We start from the raw sequence: 19,089 nt of genomic DNA, 5'->3' as shown, positions 1-19,089 counted from the left end.
GTAGAGAGGAACTCAATGGAATAACAAGTCAAGATTTCTACTGGACTGACTAGGAAGAAAAAAATATCTCTTGATAACTGGAAGCGAAATGCTGCAAAAAATCAAGGTAAGAATTTGTAAGCTTTAGCCTTTAAATGTTTTAGCATAGTTTTGAATATGTTTCTTGATTGAAATCTCACATACGACTGCCTAGAAAAACAACATAGAACCAAGGGAAATATTACTGACTTCTTTCTCACTAACATTGATGAGAAGCTAGTAATATTTTTCTATTTTTTAGGTATTCAGAAAATCGCATGCCAGCATTTCCCCATCTATTATTCATCATGCCAGTATCCCATCTATTTTGGTACAAAACTTACATTCTCCATGTAAGTTTGCTTCAAAATTCACATTTAACCAAGTTTTGCTGCAAAACTCACTCTTTGTGTATTTTGAATTTAAATTCCTGTTTTATTGAATTCAACAACTTATTGAAGCTGTGTGCAAGTAGTTGGTATGGTTTCAAGATTTGCTTGGAAAAAAAACTTGCAGCAATATCCTTTTTTATAATTATGAAACAGTTTTTTGTGGTTTCCCAAAAATTTAGAAAAGTGGAGAGTGTGACTTTTGCATCTATCTATACCCTCAATTTTAAAATTACTGTGCGGGGGGTTGGATTTGCCAGAAGAGCTAGCCTTGGGTAAGTTTTTAGGCTACGCCACTGGATGTCAACAATACTGTATATTTAATCTACAAGAGATACCAAATAAAGTATGGAATATTGTAGTTTCATGTTCAAACAAGTACAACAGAGAACATTTCACCGTAAATAGCAATGAGTTTACTGTCATCTGCACATGTGAGAACATTTTTATCGAAAATAAAAGTTGCTTTTTGAAATAACTATGAGCTAACTGTAATTTACATAATGTGAGAACATTTTAACAGAAATTAAAGTTGCTACTTGATATAACTATGAGCTTTCTGTAATCCACACAGTCATGTTTGATGTCAACAGTGGCGTATTCTCAAGGCTAGTTAGGCTACCTGCGAAGCCCAACTAGTTTCAAGAAATTATTATTATTATTATCCATATATTATTCAGAGAGGTAAAAAATTTCGTAAAATCAGTTGTGGCTTCATGCTTTAACTCAAATTTAGCGTGTGTGATGCGGCGCGATGAGGCCGTATTCGCAAAGCTGAGCGCTAGCCTATCGGCCTATAATGACTCAACGGAGGAGGGGTGGGGAGTGAGGAGTAGGTTCCTTTTGCATTGCAGTGAATCGGAGCGAAGGCTTTGACTTCGAATATTGGCGATAACAGCCGAAAGAAGCCGATACGAGTTGCGTGCAGGCTTGAAATGTTATTGTTTGAGGTTATATTTTGTTTTTGCCAGTTTTTATCTGTTGAAGCTTATTGTTTTTACAAGTTTGTTTTATTTTTCAATAGCAGGTAACCCGTGCTTTGCAAGAGCTGTTTTGAAGCACAAATTGGTTGAATTTAGTTTGATAGTTCCATGAAAGTATTAACAACTGTAATAATTTACAATGAAGTTTTTTTGACTTTTGAAAGGTAAATTACCTTTGAGTGCTGTAGATGCAAAAGTCACATTCCCCATTTTTTTGAGAAATTGAGTTATTTATATGGCTGTGTTCGTATTTTAAAGGGAAATCAGACTGTCTGGTTTGTTTTGTAGCAAAAGTAACATTTACAGACCTAAAAATGGTATTGAAAATCACGATTTGGATCAAAAGTCACATTTACCAGTAGATGTTTTGCAGCAAAATTCACACTCTCCAGTTAAGCCAATCACAGGGCATCTGGAGGTTGCAAAGCATCATGGGTGTGCTCAGTTCACTGCTCTGTTTAACATTGTTAGCATAAAAAATGCTACTTGAAATTAATATAACATTAATGTTACCTACACATGTTTCATATTTGAAAGTTTTGAATAAGAATGTCAATGAAGCACTTACAATGATTCATTGAACGAAGAATTTCCCATCATAGAGAGAGGAATTGTAGCTAAATCAGACATCCATCGTGAGTTGGATTCGTTATTTTCGGCACAATAGTCATTTAAGCTGAGCAATGGATGTCTTTTGAAGAGCTGCAACAATGAAGATTCATCAATAGACATAATCCAAAAACCAATAAGGCAAAAATCAAGCTAAAAAACTAATTATTAAAGCACGAGTTTGAGAATAATTTTTATAGAGTTGTGGTTTTATTTTAAGAAGTTTGCTTGCAAGATATGATTAATGAATATTTGTGTTTGGTTTTCAAGAAAAAAAAAACTCTATTTCATACACTATACAAACATAAAGAAACATAGAGCTTAAAACTTGGGTTATAATCAGGGAGATAGTTACACCATTGAATGAACCATTTAATAATGTAAAATAGTAATAAATATTGAAATAGTAGAATCTATTGAATTATGATTATAGATTTTATTATATCAATAAGAGTATTCCACCTCAATTCAGTAATGAGGATTCAATTAAATTTTGTTTGAAAATATAACTTTGGCAATGTCTGCACCTGAATTACAGTATATAAAATTGAGGAAAAAAACAAACTACAATCTGTAATTTAACTAAAATCCATGCAAAAATCTAACATACTTCATGATCTTATTTTTCTAAGAATGAATTTATTTACTCACTTGACAAATTTTCATGACACTCTCAAAAATGAAGAGTAGTGAGATAAGTGATGCAAATATTTCCTCAGTGAATCGAGTGAACAGTTTGACGAAGACACTGCCCTCAAAACAACTAACAACGAGAGCAATGATCCCCAGCCAAATGCCTATGTACACCCTTATCGTCAGGTACTCTATCCCATTGCTTTGGCAAAACTGAAATGCACACAACATCATCATAATTTTTAGTAATGTGTTAATATTAACTTTATAAAACATAGAAGTATTATCATCACATTTGAGTACTTCATGAGTAATCAAGTTCAGGAAAATCAAGCAATCGCCAAAAAAAATCTTGAATTTAGTCTTATAGATAGTTCAAAGTAAAAATCATTGTTTATTAACAAGAAATTGATGAGAAATTCAAAATTATTAGTTTATGATATCCGTGCAAATTCAGCCTATTAACACAGTTGATAGCTTTAAATTTGAGATCGAAACAGTTTTGGACATAGACTAATTTAGTATCGGCTGATATTTGTAATTTACATAAACAAGGAAACTAGGAGTATACCGAATTGTCCATTTGAACAAATTGAAACATTCAAGAGACCAATAATATACAAATTATTCATGACTCCAAGGAATTTAAAAGAACTGAAATAAACGAGCAAAAATCTTAATTAATCTAAATAGTTTTTTTTATTGAATTGAATTTATTGCCAAAAATCACATACAGATACTTGTACAATACAATCACTATAGTATGCAATAAACAATTACCTACAAATAGACATTTATTGTAACTTGCACAACAATAATTATCATGGTAATATTCGGCACTGCCAACATAAGAGTCCTTGCGTGTTGGCAGTGAGTTGCAGTTCACTTATTCAATTCTAGTTAATTAAGAAGAGATATACAAATTAAATTAAATAGAGATAAAGAAAGTATTACACCAATATACAAAAGTCTTTTGAATGAGTTGTATCCAATTTTGGTACCACAGCAAAGATCATCAGCAGATTTTTGAACATTGAAAACATGATTGGAGAATAGACCATCCATCTTTGGTTTAAAACATTTGATCACAATATCTCTTGAATTTTATAAAGTAGCCTAATATCCTTTCTTCATTCTTATATCTATCTACTATATCTCTATCTATCACTAAGTTATCTATCTTTTTCTCTGTATAAGTTATTAGTTCCCTCAAATTTTTTAGCTTTTACATTAAAACTTAAACGTTTTACAAGAAAAACTGATTGAGATTCTGAATTGACGTCTTACTTGATACAAAGATTCGTCGAAAAGTAACAATGGTCCGGTTGTTCCTATAATAATGAGAGGCTGCCCTGAGATGAGCCCAAACAACACTCCTGACAGACTGGTCGACACCAGTGTTTCTGATATGCCAATCAGATTCCCCGTTTTGTCAGCTGAAACAAACATTGCACAAGCTTGAGTTGTTTATTATGTTCTACTGCGTTAATTTGCAAATAAATAATATTGACGATCAACTAATAGAATAGATACTTAATTCAAACTTTAAAATTTAAATTCTAGCTCGATGAATGAGAAATTCATATTCACTTATATGGGGGTGTGAATCAAATAAAAAAATGAATTTGGAATAATTTTTATTAATTTCATTTTTCAGCATTAAAAATGCCTCTTATATAAGGGATACATGGATTTGTCAATGATTTTCAAGTTACAATTTGAAATCTCCTATTTATCCTGTGCATTTCACAATTCAAAAATTCCTCACTGGAGTAAGGACACACATCTAACAACTCATCCCTCACATTAAGGGCCAGACCATATTAAGCGTTTTTTCAGGCGCCAACCCAATCAGCCAATCGGAAAGCTTCCTGCCCTGGCGACTCTAAAAACGCTTAATATGGTCTGACCCTAACTCAACACTTCTCGCCTGTAAGAGCCTAAGATGTTCTGGCAATGAATTGTAAAGCCAAATTCCAGCAATTTTCACCCTCCTCCTATTGATACTAGCTCGATGGATGTAATCTCTAAGGTTTTGTCTATTTTTAGTGTTCGAGTGTAACAACTCCCCTGTGTTAATCCTCTTTTCTATCAATGAAACAATGGGGTTCTAAAATGTCATTGATAATAAAGACTCTGCATAATACACTACTAATGAATACCGATGAATCCTGTCTTTGTCCGAGGCTTGGTTAGTACACTTGCCAGTATTTTAAATGTCCTCCAGCCGGGTTACGGGCCCTGCGTGAAGTAAGACCAATAGTGGGACCGCCACTTCAGAGCACCTGGACGCACTCTGGGTTTCATTCAGAGACCCACCTCCTAGGTTCATCTGCCTCTTCCGCTGTTGGGGAAATAAATTCCTCTTCCATTGACCATGTTCCGTTTTAGTTCACTCAATCCTATCCTTCTTTGGATTGAGTTATCCAGCCGCACCATCTTGGAGGTACACATCCTCAGGTTATATAAGATGTTAAATGATGGATACACTCTGAGGATGCCGAAACAAAGCGGCCCTAATGAATACTCACTACAATAAATATGAATTGTCTGAGAGAATAACAAATATTAGAACAATATTTCGACCTACTAATAGAATATAAACAGATCAAAAAGATAGTAAATAATGAAAAAAATATTGACTAATTGGAATAGAAACTAGACCAAGAGATTTGAAATGATAGTCAAAAGCATTGACAGATAGAATAGAAACTGACCTAAGAGACCACCGAACGTGATGGCCGCTGACAGAGCAGCGAAATAGATGAAAATGGCGCCAGCAAAGCACTGAGCGTTGAGGCCGTCGATGATGTCTGACTTGTAGTGCGGCCAGCGACGTCGGATGTCGTTGAACAGGCCGCCGAACGGACGGTGGGTGCGCCGCAGGGGGTCGAATGGCGGCGGTTTCTTCTCACCTTTCTCGTCCACTAGCAGAGCTGTGAAACACATGCGATTTCAATTGAAAGTAACCCTGTAGAAGATACGTTTGAACACGACCTATATTTATACAAACTGCATAAGAAAACTATATATATGAAACATAATTATTATAACTACCAAGGGCTACTTTTGATAATATAAATAAAATGAAAATAGTAGCCTTTAAAAAGATCTTTTACTTCTTATAAATAACAACCAATTTTTTGAATTATTTAAACCATTATAAACTAACCATTAACAAACAATTGCAATTATTCAAATGCTAATGAGTTAATTATTATTAAACGAGAATCCAAATTAAATACTGTAATTGCAATATCTCAGTAATTTCCATCTGTAGACTGGATGGCCGCTGTGGCTTCGTATAAAATGAGCGCTGCTGTCCAGAGATTGTCAGTTTGGTGTAAGCATTCCTGACTGGCAATTGGGAGGTGCTGGGTTCGATTCCCGGGCTGACAAATAATTTTTGAATAGTAGCGCTCATCGAATTTCCATCTTGCTGTTAACCCTGTTGTCAATGTTTGCAGTAACAGAAGTCTTCAGGGTGAATTACAGCATTTAATTTGGATTTTCTTTTAATAATAATAATTAATTCATTAGCATTTGAATAATTGCAATATCTTGGTAATTTTCATTATTTGATAGGAACAACATGCATTAATCTTACAGCAGAAATAAGCGTAATTAAGGCAGGTTCCCACACATCAGTATCGAAGAGCCTGTCCAGTACTCGCTCGGCCGAGCTGAGTGAAAATAGACCCATTAGAATTCAGGGAATTTATATTTTCACTGACTCTGATACTGATATGTGAGAATCCGCCTTCAAGAGAAAATTGAGACAAGACATTTCAAGTGAATTATGTGAAAATGTTGTTGTTACCCTTTTTCTCAGCAGCGGCAGCCGACGCAAAGGACTTGCTGCGACTCTGACGGCGCTTGATGGCTTCGGTCTTCTCCTTGATCTCGTTGAAGTGCAGCAGCGCCTGGTTCTCCCAGTCGCCAGGGGGCAGCACGATACTCGAGTCCAGGAACCCGTTGATGGCCGACAACAACTCCTTCCTGTCGATCGCGCGGTACGCCACGTTGTGGAAGTCCTAACACCAGCCACAACACACATTAACAATATTATCGGCTTAGGCTTACAATACTTCCCCTGATTCATTATAAAGTTGGCTGCACAATTGAAAAATACTCACAAAATGAATTCCAAGTAACTGATTGAGTTTAAATTGATGTGTGAACGGCCCATTACATGAACAAACATCTCAAGAAGGACGTTAGCCAATTTATATCCAAGATTTGATTTTATAATAAACTATCAAAAATATTTATGTAAGATGGCCTATTACAGCATCAAATATCTTTCCTGAAAATGTTTTGGTCGAGGAATGCTGACCACTAACGGTAGAAAATGTTTAATAAACATGTGGTCAAACATTTGTTGCGTCATAACAGCCTTAGACCAGTTATAGAATAGACACGCTGGGAAGTCTAGCCTCTGCAGCCAACATCTACTGCCATATCGCCAAATCGTGACGTCTTCATGGGATAGAAAACTTTCAGATTGTGTCTATTTCAGAAGGATGTAGATTATTATTCATTAAAATGGTAAACTCCTGCTGAGCTCCCGCTGGAATAGACACAATCTGCTATGGAAAAGAATGTAAACAACCTCTACAGGAACGTTTTCTTTCCGATGCTGACGTCACGATTTGGCGATATGGCAGTAGATGTTGGCTTCATCGACTTTCAGTATAAATATACAATGGTCCGTGTCTATTCTATAACTGGTCTAAGATAACAGCGAATGGCTTCGAGCAACATTTTTTTGAGGTTAGGTTTTTTGACCGAGCGAAGTGAGGTCTAAGATTCAAGTCGACGGTTTGGCATTTCTCTTAATGTTTAAATGTTCAAATGTTTATATGTTGCGCATTTACGGCGAAACGCGGTAATAGATTTTCATGAAATTTTGCATTTCAAGGATAATATAGAAGGGAAAAGGAGCCTCCTTCATACGCCAATATTAGAGTAAAAATCAGACTATAGAATTATTCATCATAAATCAGCTGACAAGTGATTACACAGATGTGTGGAGAAGCCAGTCTATTGCTGTATTTCCATAAGGTCTATAGTTTCAATCAGGTACTTGCGGATGAGAATACTGCGTGAGGTCTACTGTTCACAGAACTACTAGTGTATCTTCGATTTTTTGTTGTTAATTTTTTCTTCGCTGCTCTATTTGAGGTTGAATTATTTTCTATCATTACAATTTGTAATTTTCCAGTGGTTTATTTTTATCGTTATTGGTTGTTTATTTTATGTTAGAAGCCTCTCGCTGATGACAAAACATGCATGATGAACATGCATGTACATGTATGTTTATCATATATATTCTACCGTAAATGGCCAGCCTTGGACTATCAAATAAATGCTTAATTATAAATGCCTAATCAATTTTGCAGACCAGAAAAATTTAAATTTCAAATTCTTCTTCTTAAAATAGGCTTGCTACCTATTCTCTTTTTTTCAATTAGTCTATTTTTTATTATTCCTTCAGTCTTTTTCTATTTTCTATTGTGTCTTGTGCTATTTTCTATTTATAATGTTTCTTCCAAACTATTTTTATTGCTATTTTTCGTTTTTTCTTTCTAACTAATTTAGTTTCAGTTTGTGTAAACAATTGATTTTCAATGAGGCTTGTTTTGGCATAAAGCTGTAAGCCTCTATATGTTGTTGTAATTTTTCTATTGATGTAAATAAATATTTTATGAAAGATAGCCATCAAACATTACACCATCAAATATATTTGGTCGTGTAATATAGGTCACTTTGGCACGAGAATAATTCTTTTTTATACATTAATTGTTAAAATAATATTGCTACTTTATTTACTGAATAAATGAATAAATACAACGATCTAAACCCATCCAATAACAAAGCAACCCATCATGTAGGATATTGTATGTTAAAGTTATGAGATTGGATATGGTGAACTTTATGTTGTTGAACAGAAAATGATTTTCACTTTTTTGTGCCAAAGTCACAATGATATGCATTATAATTTATGATCTGCAAAGATATTGCTGTCCTTTGTTCAATTTATTAACTTCTTCTTGTTAATAATTGTTGTATCTTCTTGTTGATTGTCTGAATAATTGAAAGAAATCTTCCATACTCTTTTATTGAGCTTTACTGCTGAAATTCAATTGAATTTGGAATAGTCACTCACTATTTCAAGTGAGAGGAGGATAAAATTTGAAAATATTGCAGTGGTAAGTTCTTCTTACCGCATTTGACATGAGCGTTGATATTGACCGACCGACTTCGTGATAGTCCAGATCAGCATCTTTTGGTCCCAACAAGATGAATAGAAATCTAACTGGTATTGTAACCTACAAGTATAGAGAAAAAACAAATATAGAAGGAGTTGAAAGTGAAATGAAACACATTAATATAATAATTATGTCAAATATATTAATATATAATTTTCAACTAAATAAACATGATAATTAAACACTATTTTTTTCTCTAGATCAAGAAAAAATAATCAACAACCCTCTGGAGGTTGCTTTTGAATGATGTGTATTATCGTAAAATATGTATGAGAAATTTCCAATTTGAAGGTACAACTTGTAATGGTTCATTTAATGACCTCACTGGAAGCGTTCATGTCTATATTTTGCCAACAGAAACATACTTCATACGTCATATTTTGAAGTATATCTTTCCCGCAGATTTTAATTCTTCCTTGTTTTATTGACCTTCTTCTTGAAAACGTAAAGTAAAGATGGAATGATACCATATAAAAAACTCTAAAATAGAAAAAAATTGAAAAGAACGAGAATTTTATTCTACAATGCAGCATCCAATGATCGAAAATATGCTTTATATGATGCAGCATCCAATGATGATGTTGCTTGAATATTAGCAAAATTTCAATGAAGACCTACTCAAACTATATTCAAGCATTATTTATAAGTCCTATTCGAACATTTTGAAACTATTTCCAAATTGGAAATTATCGCCGCATGATTTAATGAAAGCTATTGTTGAATGAGCTTACTGTATGGTGGTGATTGAGCTTCGACTCGGAGCCGATGGGAAAGTGATTGTTGTGATGATTGTCCTTGGCTGGTACTTCCAGCGAAGATGCCGAAGGCACGATCTTCACCTTTTGCCCATGGTCATTGAAGTAAGTGAATATTTGCTTTTTCTGTATTATTGTAAAATTATATTTTTGTACTGCATCTAAGAATTTTTTGAGATTCAAATCATGTTCCTTCTGATTCTTACCACATATTGTCACATCATCCAGGTATGCATACGTTTTTTCAAGTTTTTCATTATTAATAACATTATCAATGACTCGCTGAAAAGTGGGTACACCATCTGTCAGACCAAAAGCAATCCTTCGAAATTGATACAAACGGCCACATGCCTCAAATGCAGTGAAAGGTCGATCTTTTTCTCGTAGGGGTACCTGGTGGTAAGCGCTTTTCAAGTCAATAGTGGTGAATACAGAGTTTTTTGAGACCTTAGAAACAATATCTTCAAGACTAGGGAGGGGATATGCGTCAAGATGTGTGTATCGGTTAATAGTTTGAGAATAGTCTATTACCATTCGCTTTTTGCGATTTTCGTTCTTCACTACAAATGCTTGAGCTCTCCAGGGAGACCTGCTTTCTTCAATAATTCCATCAGTTAGCAGTTTCTCAATTTCTTTCTCCATGAAACTAGTGTTTTCAAGAGAATGCTTTCGGGATTTAGTAATTATAGGTTTAATGTCTTTAGTTAAAAACTCAAAAAGTGGTGGAGGTTCTATCTTTGCTGGAGCCAGATAATTGATAGTCAATGGGGGTTTAGTTCCTCCAAATGAAACTCTAAGTTCAGAGTGTTGATTAAGTGAGTCATGTCCTACAATAACATTAGCACACAAATCAGGCAATACACTGAATTTTGTTTTGGGGTAATGTTGACCTGAAAATTCTAAATGAGCTACACAATAAAAGGAAATGTTCTTTCTTAGTGATGTTGAAGCCATGGACACTGCACCAGTTGTAGGGTACATTTCAAGTCCACATTTTTTAGCAAAACAGTGTGAAATAAATGTCTCAGAGCTTCCTGTATCTATCAAAGCAGAAGTAGGAATGTTGTTTACCTGAGCTTGTACTGTAGCATTTTCAAGAACAGTAGAGGCTGCAATAAGCGCCGAAGATGAAGAAGTTTTAGTAGATTTGCAGACATTTTCCAATGACCTATTTTCTGGCATTTTTCGCATGAGTCATTTAGTGCAGGGCACTGCTGACGTGTTTTATGTCGCTGACGACCACAAAAATAACATTTTTGAAAACTTGAGCTTCCAGTTTTTACAGCTGACAGATTTGTTTCTTTACATGAATTTTCTGAAGAATTATTTGAAGTGGCATTAAGAGTTATTTCAGAAGAGTAAGAAGCTGATTGATTTCTGGCAGATTCCAAGGCACGTGCTTTTTCAATAGCTTCATCAAGAGTTAGCTTGTCAAACTCCAAAAGTCTCAGTCTTATCTGATGAGAGCTGAGGCCCCGGATAAATGAATCACGAATGTATGTTTTCCTATGAGTTTCAGAATCAACATCTGCAAACCCACAATTCTTACTCAGTTGTTGTAAAGCTTGGTTATATTGGTCAATTGTCTCATCTGAAGACTGTTTTCTAGTTGCCAATTTATGTCTAGCGAATATTTCATTATTGGTTTTACATATGCAGATTTTAGTGCGTCAATAGCCGAAGTATATGAATTTTTGTCGGCAATTGTTTGATAAACAGAATGAGATAGAAAGTTGGTAAGCAATCGCAACTTACTTTCATCATCGATGTCTTCTTCGTCAAAAGATGCGATGAAATTCTCAAAAGTCTTTAGCCAGAAGTTCCATTCTTGTAGAGCTGTTGGAGAATTCGGATCACCATCAAACTTGTCTGGTTTCAAAAATTTGTCCATCGTAACGCGAATTTTCAGTTTTCGTTTCCAGAAAAGATTTGAAGATTATACATTTGTTGTTGAATAGAAATTGTGAAATAGAGAATAGAAATTGATTGACTCGTATTTGATAAGATGAATTGATTTTATGATTTTTGATTACTGATCAATAAATTGTAATGAAAAACCTCTGCATTCTAGGCTTTATTGATCAGTAATGAATTCATAACAGATTCAAAATTAGAATAAATAGTTCAACATCTGATAACAGAAACATAAGAAGAAAACACTAGTCATATGATGATTCAATATCATCACAATGAGTATATCACAGAACATTTTAAATTAAGGAAAGAATTTCACTCCATTATTGTATTACATATCACATAATTTGAGTGGAGACTAGAGTTAAATTGGCATTTATTTATTCTAATTTAGATTTTCAGATTGTGATTTGGTGTAGAAATTGAAATGGACATAACCTATGTATAATATTTTGTCAATTTGAAACTAAATTAGGGATTTGAAGAAGTTTTGGTCAATAGCCTGTTTTTTCTTTTCCGATCTCTGATTGTTTGTGCTAACCTAATATAGTTATTTGTGCAACTAGTGCGCAAAGTGACAGTTTGCTGCACTGAAAGAAACGTTTACGCCCGAGCCGTAGGCGAGGGCAGAATGGCTTCTTGAGTGCAGCAGAGGAACTTTGCGCACGTATTTCACATTTAATATTTCCTACTGTAAGGAAATATGTACCCTCACCGAGTATGTAAGGGTGGGAAAATGAAAAACAAGAAATGATCGTACTGGTTTTGATAATTAAAACAAAACAATAAATTATTAGTACAAAAATTAGAATTATAATTATAAATTATGAAATAACAATAAATATATGAATATTTCAAGGGCTACTCGCTTGGCTGCTAGTGAAGATTAAATTTGTTGTGGTTATGGGAAAATTAAAACAATGACTCAGTAGTCACCTACCTTTATGATAATGGCCCCCAATTTGGCATCCACTGGTTAATCGCGACGTTAATTATTAATGAAAAATAAATAAAAAAACTGATCTAATGAAGTGGGTTCAGATCCCTTCCTATTCAATAATACAATTCTCTTTAAACTGCCCGAACTGTGACAGGAAAACTGTATTATAAAACAAGAACAAAATCTATCCCCTTCACCAGAACAGCCGGACTTTACTCACAGTCCTAACGAACGAGCTCACACACCACAAGTAAAATTTTGGGTATTAATATATAACTCAGTCAATGCCAAACATGAAGCCATTTCAAATACATATTTTTACCGTCGCACAAGCGAGCACGTTTGTTATGAAAAACAAAAGAGAAGCTACAATAATTTTGATAACAAGTGAAAAGAACGAGAATTTTATTCTACAAAAATTTTCTCGTTCAACTGAAATTATAAAAATCAAATTAGATCAACCCAATTTGAATTAGTGAAAGGAATTTGTAGCAAAAATAATCAAGTCTCCTGAATTACACTTATTTACAAAATAACCAGATATCAAATTAAATTGATATTAACATTTATGTTATCATTAAAGACAAATTAATTTAAGATCTTAAATTTTTGGGAAACGCAAAATGATCAACTTTTAAAATTCTTTTATCGTTCAAATATGGAATAGTCTTTCTCATGAGCATTCCTGAGAATGAGTATATCACAAAGCATTTTAAATTAAGGAAAGAATTTCACTCCATTATTGTATTACTTGATCACATAATTGAGTGGAGACTAGAGTTAAATTGGCATTTATTTATTCTAATTTGGATTTTCAGATTGTGATTTGGTGTAGAAATTGAAATGGACATAACCTATGTATAATATTTGGACAATTTGAAACTAAATTAGGGAATTGAAGAAATTTTGGGCAATAGCCCGTTTTTCTTTTCCGATCTCTGATTGTTTGTGCTAACCTAATAAATAAATTTCTGGCATATATTACAATATGATAGTGATTGTTAGGATTGATAGTAAGTGGATATTCTGACCTCAGTGATTGTGGGTATGAATATGCCCTCAGCCAGCCTGACGAATGCGATGGTTGGCTGCTCGAGGAATTCGACGGCTCCTACCAGCACAGTGGTGGCCTCGGCGCCAATCGGAATCCTCTTCAGGATGCTCTCTTTGGCGGCGCGCCGGCTCAGATCTTCGGTCGACGATGTGTACACCTCCTCTTTCATGTCTACCTTCAAACATACAAACAATTATCAGCTTCCGTTTCAAAACACACACATTTTAAACACCTAAGTACAGTAGAGCACCGATTATCCGGACTAATTGAAGCATGACAGTATCCCGATAACTGATAATCCAGATAATCGATTTTTCTAGCTCTAAAGAGAAGACGTAATTAAAACTTTGCATTCTGACCTATAGTACTTGGTAGTACGTGTTGTTATGACTTGTATACACTTCTTTCATTCCAATTCTAGTATGTTGAAATAGACACTAGATTGTGTAATTCAATAAGGTACAGAAACTAAAATATTCTATTTATTAAAATAGTGTACGTGGACCAATTAGCTCCTTGAAATGCAGAACAGATTATGTTTTTAGGGGATTTCATTTTTTTTATATCACCCAGCAGACGTTCGGATAACCGGTGTCCGGAAAATCGATGCTCTACTGTATAGCTAACGATCTTGATCCTAGAATGCAGCATCCAATGATCGAAAATATGCTTTATATGATGCAGCATCCAATGATGATGTTGCTTGAATATTAGCAAAATTTCAATGAAGACCTACTCAAACTATATTCAAGCATTATTTATAAGTCCTATTCGAACATTTTGAAACTATTTCCAAATTGGAAATTATCGCCGCATGATTTAATGAAAGCTATTGTTGAATGAGCTTACTGTATGGTGGTGATTGAGCTTCGACTCGGAGCCGATGGGAAAGTGATTGTTGTGATGATTGTCCTTGGCTGGTACTTCCAGCGAAGATGCCGAAGGCACGATCTTCACCTTTTGCCCATGGTCATTGGTCACTGAGTTCACTGTTAGATTCTGCAAAAACAAATGAATTGTGAGCATCACGGAATCGGGACGGATTAGACACTTCGAATAAATTATTTATTACGTATACTGTAATATTCTACAAAATCCAAAATTTTCACATGTAAAAAATTCACATATAATAACATTTATTAATAACTAATTTAGTCAGAAAGGATATGAAACAAAATCGAGCAGATCTCTGACAATCAGAATATTTTCAACACTAATAATTATGCCAAATGACTGTGATAAGGTGTAGAAAATCATGATGATGATGATGATCAGATGAAGATGATATGTTATTAATTGGGGTAGTATTATTGTTATTTTTATATTTATGAATGAATCTGTAGTTTTAAGAGGATTCCGAACCATCAGTTCAACTTTTATGGTTCTTAGAACCATGAACCATCCTCATCCTTTCGAGAGTCTTTGAACTTGTTACTTGAAATAATCTCAATTACATGATTTCAATGTCAAAGAAATACTGACTGAATAAATTCTATCTGGATGACGAACTTAGCCTTTTAATTGACCAATTATTTATGTATGATTATAAACAATTTCAAAATTTTACATCATATTCAACTGTTACAATTATACATTCTTCAAATTAAATTATTTATAAAAAAAATCCATCAAATTCATTCTTCAAGAATATTAAACTTGCACTTCTTTGAGGATTTTATAACAATTGAATGAACATAATAAACCTAATTGAAAACATGAAGGTAGCCTGAAACAAGAATTACAAGATTTTTCCAATTATATTTAATCTAACAAGCGAAAAAAAAATTCTAATGGGAGGAATAAATTCCTGAGCACTATGAGACCATGCACTCTATCCAAGAGGACCTATTATTGATGATCTAGAACCTAGCATTTCTAAGATAGGCATGCAAGAGTTCATACATTCAGTTGAATACGGCTGATTGTAATTATTGTATCTACATCTAAAGATTCCATCTATAATTCAAATACCATATATTTTTTTAATTACATTCCTGTATGAGATACTAAGTTGATGTATAGCTCCTAGACACTTTCAAAAAATTATTCAACAAAAATAATACTCACCACGAATTTAAGGCTAAGATAATAATTATTATTATAAGTCGAGTTTAATGAATGATTTATAATTTTCTTACGTAAAATGGATTCCAATTTTGGAAGCATTGAACGATCTCAAAAGTACAAACTTACAACTAAATATGAATATTATCAAGTTAATGTAGGTAGTTAATTAAAACCAACCCACTATGAAAAACTTCAACTGCAAGGTTTCACCACAAATTCAATCATATTTCATCACATTTCCGGATGACAAGTAAATTGAAAAAAAAAACTGTTAGTTTTATGAAAGTTTCATGAATCCATGTAAAACTATGGATTTAATGTCTCATAGAAATGCCATTATAAGTAGAATGGGCAGACATCATTTTCATACTAAGACTAATTTCTATATATTAGCGGAGAGAAACTGAAAAGCTAGTCTCAAAACTGTACAATTTAGTGAAATAAAACATTTTATTTAATAAAATTCAAAGCAGCATTGCGCATAGCATGAATTTATCTTTCTGAAGAAACAATAATGGTTGAAGGCTAAGAATAGTGACTAGTGACTAGTGACTAGGTTGCATTGCATAACCAGATGTGTTTAGTATTATACTGCCCAATATCACAAGTAAAATTCGAAATTAATCCAACAGGTTAGAAGGATGGATTTATTTATAAGAAACTCGTGAAGTATTATTATTATTATTATTGCGATTTAACTGATGTAAAAATTATATTTTATGTTGCACAAATATCAGTCCCAGCCTCCACTCGATTTAGAGTCGCATAATTTCACTTTCGTGATAATAGAAGCAAGAGCTAAAACAGAATCAAGCCATTGAGAGGAATGTATTTCATTTTCACGGCAGTAAAATTGTGCGACTAATCTCAGTGAATGCTTGGTCAAGATTTCTACTAACTTAGTAAATATCATCAATGAAAATAAGATGCGTTCATGAAAATATCAATACTCAATTAATATATTTAACACATTAATACATTAACATGATCGATATCCATGAGAAATAATAATTGAAATGATTTTATTTCAAGATACATGGAATGATTCTGCACGAAATCTAGTCTACTTTTTGTACACCATCACACTACTCTGTTGGATTTGAAATTAATAGCAACCACTAGGACACTAGAAACCAATTTCTAGTAAATTAGTAGTAAACAAAGTCACGCATCGACAAGCAACAAAACATAACGAAAAACTCAAAGAGCAAAGAAGAGAGGAGTTTGATAAGGGCAAAGAGTTTGCTTTACATGGTTACGATCACTCCAGTCGGCTTCACTACAGTTGCTGCTATCCTCATCCAGCGACTGGAGAACGAGAGTACAACACCATTTCAATCAAACGCCCAATAAAAACAATAATTTGAGTGGAGAGGTTTACATAGTATAAATGTCTCAATTGAGGCAAATCTACATGCTACAGAGTACCAGAAATCAGATATAATGAGATAATTATAATCAACGAAATTCTAATTTCTCATTGATTTCCATATAGGCTACAATGAGGATCGCTTCAATTTATTGTCAGCATTCCATTATCAATGCTGATATTTTAAAGTATGCCTCACTATAGATGTTCTGATCAAGTCAACTTACAAATACAAACACACAATAATTATTTCAATCTTCTAATTAAATGATATACCATGAATAATTATTTCAATTTTCTAATTAAATAATATACCATAAATAATTATTTCAATTTTCTAATTAAATAATATACCATGAATCTCATATACGAAGTAAAAAAATGAAATAATAATGAAAACGAAATAATAACGTTCAATGTAGCCGTTACGAGGCTTTCCAGAGAGAAAAGGGGATCGTTCACTGTTATCTCCCAGAAAATAATAATACGATTTTCGTCACAATGAAGTTCAAATGAAAAGAATATAACTTGAACATTTACATAAAACACGTTCCATACGGGGAAAATGGAAAATATTAATTTTGTCCTTTGTCCAAAAATTTCAAGATTTCCATATAAGGGAATTTCATTGTATTCTTCACATTTGAGAAGAAAAATTATCAGTACAATAATTAACCTCTGATTTTCAGGTATAGATCAAAAGCTTCATATAATATTTTTTCATAAATAGAAAAACTATGATTTATAAGGACAAATGTCTCAAGAAGTACTTCATCGATACAACAGCTTCATAGTGCTGGCTAGACGAGAAAGAAGCTAATATTGATACTCGTTTATTCAATCAGCGATATTTTACACGAATATGGTTCGTTGGTCCAACAAGTATTTCTTATCAAAGAGAATTCAATGACAGATAAGATTTACTCGGGGGTAGCAACTGATTCAACTAATATGAAACTGACATTTTTTAGGAATTCAAATTTGATTGCTGAAAACGTTACAAACTAATTTTGTTGAAGAAATTTCAATTTCCCAATAATTTGAATGAATACGTGGTTTTTTTTAATGATAATCGAATTCATAGATTACAACTAGATAGATTACATAATTACCTGTAGACTGGTGTAGCTGGCGGTGTTTTTGCGGACACTGAAGCGGAAGCGGTCGTGTTCTTGGACATGTCGATGCCTGAGCAGCAGCGCTCGCATCACAGTCGCCTTGTTCTCGGCAGATATCAGCTCATCGATCACCATCTGCTCCACCACCCTGTAAGCCACTCCCGGCAGGTCTTTCTCCTCCAGATCAAGCAGAATCACACCTAACAAAAGGATAACAAACTTTATTAGACCTGCAATATTCATTTACTCATGAACAAGTACATGAAAGATAAGCTACGAGTACACAAATTAAGCTATGGTATGGAAGTTGGTATAAAAGTTCTAGCTATAGCAACCCCTCCCCCCGATTCTGAGGTAAGTTCATTTTTTTGTATATTATATGATATCACTTTTTGTATAAGTTTACTCCTAAGTCCCAGAACAAATTTCAGGACATCAAACTAGCATTTTAACAGTGTGGGACAGTATTCATGTCTTTGTCATGATATTCAGTTTTTCAGACTATTTTCTCTGGACGAATCTTCATTTAATTATTCATATAACAACTAATTTCACAAAAATTATCTCAACAGGGAGTGATTTTATTGTTGAGATGAGTGAGTATTTCTCAATACATTACAAAATCAGATATTAGCACCATCGGTTATCAATTGAAATAAGTACGTGTTGGTACGGACATGTAGTTATCACATTGATTATCATAAAAGTTGATGATTCATTTATCAATGTCAGTATCCAAAGAAAGCACGAGATTATTCAAGTAATTACAGAGGTCGATTAAACATTTCGGCACTCAAAGTAAAAAACTACAAAACTTTTGAGTTTATAGGATTTGATAGCTCGACATTTCAAGTAAAAATCATTAATATTATCCAAGTTTTAATAAGGATAGAGTTGAAAAATCTGTATTATTCATTTCTAAAATGTTTACAGCTTGTCTGTCAATCTTGAAATTTCAAGGTTTTCTG

General features: G+C 33.5%; 1 protein-coding gene across 3 annotated transcripts in view; it reads right to left on the bottom strand.

Annotated features, from left to right (window-relative positions):
- The window catches only part of LOC111061266 (anion exchange protein 2), a 49,865-nt gene that overhangs the window by 13,284 nt on the left and 17,492 nt on the right, over positions 1–19,089 (bottom strand). For 2 of the 3 annotated variants that reach the window (XM_039430348.1, XM_039430349.1), the window contains exons 6-15: positions 18,116–18,321; positions 16,886–16,942; positions 14,417–14,566; positions 13,545–13,742; positions 8,860–8,964; positions 6,453–6,666; positions 5,350–5,568; positions 3,920–4,068; positions 2,651–2,845; positions 1,959–2,092 (exon numbers count right to left, since the gene is read on the bottom strand). In XM_039430348.1, coding sequence (XP_039286282.1) covers positions 1,959–2,092; positions 2,651–2,845; positions 3,920–4,068; positions 5,350–5,568; positions 6,453–6,666; positions 8,860–8,964; positions 13,545–13,742; positions 14,417–14,566; positions 16,886–16,942; positions 18,116–18,321 — 1,627 coding nt within the window. The remainder of the gene's footprint in view (positions 1–1,958; positions 2,093–2,650; positions 2,846–3,919; positions 4,069–5,349; positions 5,569–6,452; positions 6,667–8,859; positions 8,965–13,544; positions 13,743–14,416; positions 14,567–16,885; positions 16,943–18,115; positions 18,322–19,089) is intronic. The other variant, XM_039430350.1, reaches the window with a different exon arrangement.

This window comes from Nilaparvata lugens, chromosome 6, assembly GCF_014356525.2.
Source record: "Nilaparvata lugens isolate BPH chromosome 6, ASM1435652v1, whole genome shotgun sequence".
Classification (NCBI taxonomy): domain Eukaryota; kingdom Metazoa; phylum Arthropoda; class Insecta; order Hemiptera; family Delphacidae; genus Nilaparvata; species Nilaparvata lugens.
Note: the sequence above shows the minus strand (reverse complement) of the source record. Positions and strands in the feature narration are given on the sequence as shown.